This window comes from Oenanthe melanoleuca, chromosome 9 (assembly GCF_029582105.1).
Source record: "Oenanthe melanoleuca isolate GR-GAL-2019-014 chromosome 9, OMel1.0, whole genome shotgun sequence".
NCBI lineage: Eukaryota > Metazoa > Chordata > Aves > Passeriformes > Muscicapidae > Oenanthe > Oenanthe melanoleuca.
In genome coordinates this window covers 18,816,704-18,822,703 of record NC_079343.1, presented here as the reverse complement: position 1 = coordinate 18,822,703, position 6,000 = coordinate 18,816,704, and the positions used below count along the sequence as shown (strand labels likewise).

Below are 6,000 nucleotides of genomic sequence, written 5' to 3'. Positions count from 1 at the left end.
CAGCACACCAGAGCTCATTCCTGCTTTGGGAGTTGTGATGGGCAGCACAGCCCAGCCCCGCTGATGCTGAGCTTCCCAAAACTCCCAGTCCTGGCTTCTGCAATTCCAACAGATTGATCAAAACTCAGTGCTTGCCAATGAACATTTATGAATTCCCTGGTGCACCAGCACTCCTCTCGCCTTGGTGATGGAAGAAAAGAAAGCAGTTTGATGAAACAAGCCAGATCTGAAGGCAGAAGATACTGAAATCTGGAAGATTTAATTGAACATTTTTATTACATATTTTTGGAACCTTCATTATCCCCCCCACCCTCCAGGAATTTAATTACCTCAGGAAAATTGTACTACTGATTACAAGATTGCAGGTTTATTTTCACTGCTGAGAACTCTCTTTTTTTTTACAGCTCACATTACACTTGCATGACTTGTTTTGTAACATCTTGAAATTTTTAATGCTATGTTGAGGAAAGGTACTTATATATATATATATATATATATATAGATGAACCAGGCAGAATACTTGATTGGCAGTCTTTTTGAAGGGAAAAGTGTTTTTTTTTTGTTTTGAGTAGGCCTGTATATGATTTCTTTGAGCTATTGGATAATGAGTTTACAGGATTGCTTCCAGGATGTGCCTTGTATTTTTTCTTCAGGGCTGGGTGCAACATGAGGAACTGAGAGAAATGTCTTTAAAACGCAAGAAGGAATGTTTTCTACAGGGGAATAAAAATAAATTATGCAGAAATTGTGACTACAGTGTGTATGAAATTAGACTGGCAAGTATACTGTGGTAAATATCTGACAGATAGGACAACAATTTAGCCAGATTCTCAGTTTTTCCAATAAATCATTGCACCTGGGTCTTGTAAATCATAATTCATGTCAGCCAGCACTGCATAGTGAGTTAAGGTCAGAAGAGACTTCCAAATGTGTTATGATGATTATCTAACAATTCAGTTAATAGAGCCATAGAATTGGATGAGATTTTTGTCATTTCCCATGTCACAGCAACAGAGACCTTTGACTGAAACAACATCATGAATATTGGATAAGATCCTGCAGTGCTGCTTCTCCATGTTATGATATTATCCAAGGATGAAGGTTACAAATACATGAGTACTATTCATTTTCCAGTGGGTAAAAACAAAGAAAAAAACCCCCCTAAACAAGTTTCAATACACAACTAGATATAATATAGCTTTTTCTTTATATATATATATATCTGTATATATATCAAGTAAAAAAATCTAAAATAGTTGGAAGTAAAAAATGAAAAAATAGCTGATAGTGTTATTTTTTTTTCTTTACAGTGATATGGTAGCAAATACAAGACAAATGAATAATAAACCTTTACATAAGGAGTTCTGGTCCCACCTCCATCAATAGGGCTCAAACTAGAATACAAAATGGAACAAGGTGTTTTTTGCTTTTTGGCTACAGCTTCTGCAAGTGACAAAAGTTATGTTGATAAGACAGAGGAAAATTATAGCACTACACAAAATAAAACTCCAAAGTGTTTTCCAAAACACCTTATAAACACCATAGGGTACAACTGACTTCTGAACTGAGGGAGCAAACACAGAGCATCACCAAGTCCTACTGAGGCTGAAAATACTGTATGCTTATCCTGACCTCAAAATGCATCCTTTTTTGCCATCTTACCATAAAAAACCCTAACCAATGGTTTCCCTGCAGCCACTATTAAAAAAGCCAAAGCCACAAATCCATCGAATGGACTGAACCAGGTGTGAGATGCACAAGTGGTCGGCTGCCCTTTGTCCAACAGTGAATTTCCCCAGAATCTTTTACACCAAAAACATCAAGAAGCCTGGCCAATGGTCACACTGAGCCCTATCTTGGCTGTAGAAAAGAAAGGACTAATCCCAGCTCAAAAACAAGATCATAGAGACGGTCAACACAAAACAGTAACTTCTTCAGTCGTCTGCATAATAATAACATCATGTTTGCATATAGAACAGCTTTTGCATTATTGCTCTACTTAGAAGAATATAGTAAGGAACTTATACCAGACTTGCACGTTACAAACTTAAGGTTCTTTGGTGAAGAATGAGAAGAACAGTATTTTCGCTGCAGTTAGATTTGGGAGGAGGCTCCTCTCCTATCTGCTGATCCTCTGGATCCTCTCGCAGAGCAGGGAGAGGTACTGAGTCAGCTTCACCATGGCCACGATGGCCACCCCGCCCAGCATCATGCAGGTGGGCCAGAACAGCGAGTGGAACAGCACGTTGGAGCTGTACAGTTTGGTGAGGATCACGTTCTTCTGGACGCCCTCGGGGTCGTAGAAGCAGGAGAAGCGCTGGTACTTCCTGAAGTTTTCCATCACCACGTTCACCAGCGACATGGACTCCTCGTAGTTCTTCCCGCACTTGGGGATGTACGAGCACTGGGGAGAAAGCAGAGGGAGAAAAACCTGTGAAACACCAACCTTAGAAAATTAGGATTTTAGTTACCTTGCTGAAAATAATTAAAAGTTAGAAAGGAGTAGTTACCTGAAACTTAAATAATTGATTGTCTGTCATTTCATGTTTGCTCAGCTGCCATTACAATGGGAAAAGATGAAAATAGTGAAACATAGACAGTGCAACCAGAAACCCATGCTTTGGAAAATTGGGCTTTGCCCAGAAATCATTTGTATTGTCAGTGATAGAAAAGGTCAAGAGTTTAGGGTGAGGAAGACTCGCCTTACTTCCTCCTTTTAAGACCCCTCCCCACGAAAACGACCCCAGACTTAATTTAAGAAGCCAATCATGCATGCTTAATAGCTAATTATCATAGGAAGCTGGGATGGGAGGGGCTATTATTATGAATATGTATCTGTTTGAAAATCCTTTGCTAATAAATAGACTTTGTGATCACCTGTGATTTTGCAGTGTGTTTTAGAGGATTACCTCATGCTGCTGCCCAGCGCTGAATAAACACACACTTTCTAAATTTAAACTGTTAGAGAGTCTTTTGTCCATCACACAGTTGAGTATTGGTATTAGACCAGCACTCATATTTTGGTAAATCACCTGTTACAGTGTCTGTTTGCAGGTGGCAAGTGGGGAAATCTCGAGATGATTATGCTTTTCATAACAAGAGTGGAATACTATTACACTAATAATAAATGTATCACAGCAAAACTCAATATTTTGCACATCTACAGAATTTCCCATTGGAGAACCTCCAAGTGCTGTTCAAACATTAATGCTTTAATCTGCACAGTGCCTTGTGAGATAGGTGAATATATTATTACTGCTAATTTACACATGCAAAAATAGAAGTGATGAAGTACCTCTTCATCTTAAGTGGCACACATATGTTCACAGTTAGATGGGTAATTGACTTTCTGTAAATACAAATCTGTAGTTTAGGATCTCACTTGGCTCGGATCAAAGTGATCACAGTGGGCACAGGAGTTCACTCAGAGGGGAGAGGGATGAGAAGAGACCTTTACACAAATATTCTCATGGGGGTAATGCCTCAGCTGGAGACAAATATGTAGTCTGGGTTTTCCTAGTGGCAGCCCAGAGGACTTTCATTCAGCCTTTAGCTGAAAATTGACCTGGTTTCCAGGGTGGCTCTTAGTGATGCTTTTGCTTTTGATCCTAGCAGAAGTCCAACAGTTCCTTCTCTCTGAATATGATCCTGGAATTTCAGTTTTAGTACCAAATGAAATAAGATTTGGGGGTGGCTCTGTCTAGCACAGTTTCAACCTAGATTTCCAGCGAATACTAAAGGCAAGTTATTTAATAAACTGCCTTATGGAGACCACATAAGACCACATATTGAAGATATTCCATGGGAAAGGTAGGACAGTGGCCCTGGGCTCTGGTGAGCACTCCCTGCCAGGAGCTGGTGTGGCTGGAGAGGTGGGAGGCAGACACAAGGACTGAGGCCACATCTGGACAACTTTTGACCTAGAGCAGAAACCCCTGAACCTGCTGCTGCTCCTGCTGCTCTGAAAGATTGATGGGAGCAGCCCAGGGCTTCTCACTTCCTTCTCTCTTCTCTGCACTTACACCCCACCAAATCTGAATGTTTTCTACACCTGCACAGGATTTTGATTAACTGCTTCAGGAGGAGTGGAAATCTGCTGCTTGACTCCTTGTTGGACATGCTGGGGAGACACAGTCCTGGTGAGAACCTAAAGTAGCCCCAGACAATTTAATGAGAAAGTGAGTTTTGCAAAGGAAAAAAGATGTCTTGATTAAAATAATGTGACCCATGGGTTTTGGTTATTACTGTTTTAATGTACATACTTTATAAATGTCCTTCTGTTCTTCTTCGTGACGTGCTGCGACTTCTTTTTTTAACATACTGCAACAAATCTCTAGTCCTAATTATGATCAAAGGATTAACCTCATAACAGGATCTGATTGATTCATTGGCAAGTTATTAACACAGGATATGATTTGAAGCATGGCAGAGAGATTGTCTGTCGTTAGCAGAGTGGAGCATTAATGGTGGAGCGTGGCCACACTGCCATTATGAATATTTCATGGGGCTCTAGAAATTAGAGATGAAAAATATCAGAGCATTAATATCTCATCCATCTCTCTGCTGGTGCGTGTCTGCTCCCTATAGGATATTCTCTTGTACTCTGACCAAATTTGTCTTAAATGTCCAAAGTCATAAGCCCTCTTCCAGTGCCCATGAGTCTTTAATAGATCATAATCTACTAAGTAGGGGAAATTTCTCAGTGAAGCATTCCTCATTTTCCCTGAATAAATTATCTGTTGTCACTGTCATAAGAGCAATATTTCCAGTTCAGATCAGCTTGTGTTGTGTTTTTTGGAGGGGAATTTTTTTTTTTTTTTTTGTCATTTTTGCTATACGTTTCTGTTTCTGGAATTCCTATGAAGTATCCTGAATGAGGTGATTAAATGAGAACTTGGCCACTTTTTCAAAATACAACTTCCCATTGACAGAAAACAGAATATATGTAGAAGCCAGAAGGATGAAAGATTCCTGAGCTCTAAGTTTGCAGAAATAACTCAAGAGTGCAGTGGGTCCAAGAACTGTCCAAGTGTTTTTTTTTCAGAGGGGACCTGTAGCAGAACTTGAGCTGTTCCTGCTGGCTCAGAGCCCCCAGCTGGGTTGGGCTGCCTGTGGTGCAGGGCCTGGGAGCAGGAGACTGTGAGGTGCAGCTGTGCAAGGGAAGCTGATTTATTTTCACTCTCATTCAGACTCCTCATGGTCTCTCTCCAGGCTGTGCTCTCCAAGGTGTGTGTGCCCTTTACTCACTGTGCTCTCTGCCTCACTCTGGCTCTCCTGGGGTCTGGAAACATCTTGGTCTTAGCTCTGAGAAGGTCCTCAGCACAAGGACAATGAACTTTGGTTGTGGGGTGCTCCTGGCCTCCTTCAACATCTCAGCTTTCCCAGTGAGATCCCAGGGATAGCACAGGGCTGTGTTTCAGAGGTGTTTGCCAAACAAGTAGGAAAACTCAACAGGATGTATTGATGTTTTCTTTGTTTTCCATATTTAAATTTTCAATAGTTTTCTCCAATGCCTGGTAAGGAATTTTATATCCACAACTGTTGTGCTGTACCCATGATGTAGACAATGAAATCTATGCTGGTTTTTCGCACTTGGGCATTGTCAAACACTTGGAAATCTGCAAGAGAACAAAGTCTGGTGCTCTACCTCAGGTGAAGATCCTGTGATACAGCATGAGAAAGGTGGTTCTTGTGTTCCTTGCAATCTGAACACAAGAATTATCTGCTAGATCTACCAGTTACAAATAGGAGTTGTCATAGATGTTTTCATCTCTACTTTCCTAATATAAAGGATTGGGAAGGTATCCTGTCTGAACTACCTCTGGACACACCCAGCTCAGTGCAGAGCTGCTCAGGACTTGGCTGGATATCTCCAAGGATGGAGATCACACAACTTCTCCAGGCGAGCTGGAGGCAATTTCCCTTAAATCAATGAAGATACATTGAAAGGCTACTGCCAGAAAAACCCCCAGTTCAGACTGGGCAGTGAAATACACAATT

The 6,000-nt window shown here is 40.9% G+C and overlaps 1 protein-coding gene across 5 annotated transcripts in view; it reads right to left on the bottom strand.

The window, feature by feature from the left end:
- Nucleotides 1–242: 242 nt before the first annotated feature.
- Nucleotides 243–6,000, bottom strand: part of LOC130256778 (calcium-activated potassium channel subunit beta-2) — a 128,876-nt gene continuing 123,118 nt past the window's right edge. For all 5 annotated transcript variants that reach the window (XM_056498749.1, XM_056498751.1, XM_056498752.1 and 2 more), the window contains one exon: nt 243–2,404. In XM_056498749.1, coding sequence (XP_056354724.1) covers nt 2,120–2,404 — 285 coding nt within the window. In that variant the 3' untranslated portion in view covers nt 243–2,119. The remainder of the gene's footprint in view (nt 2,405–6,000) is intronic.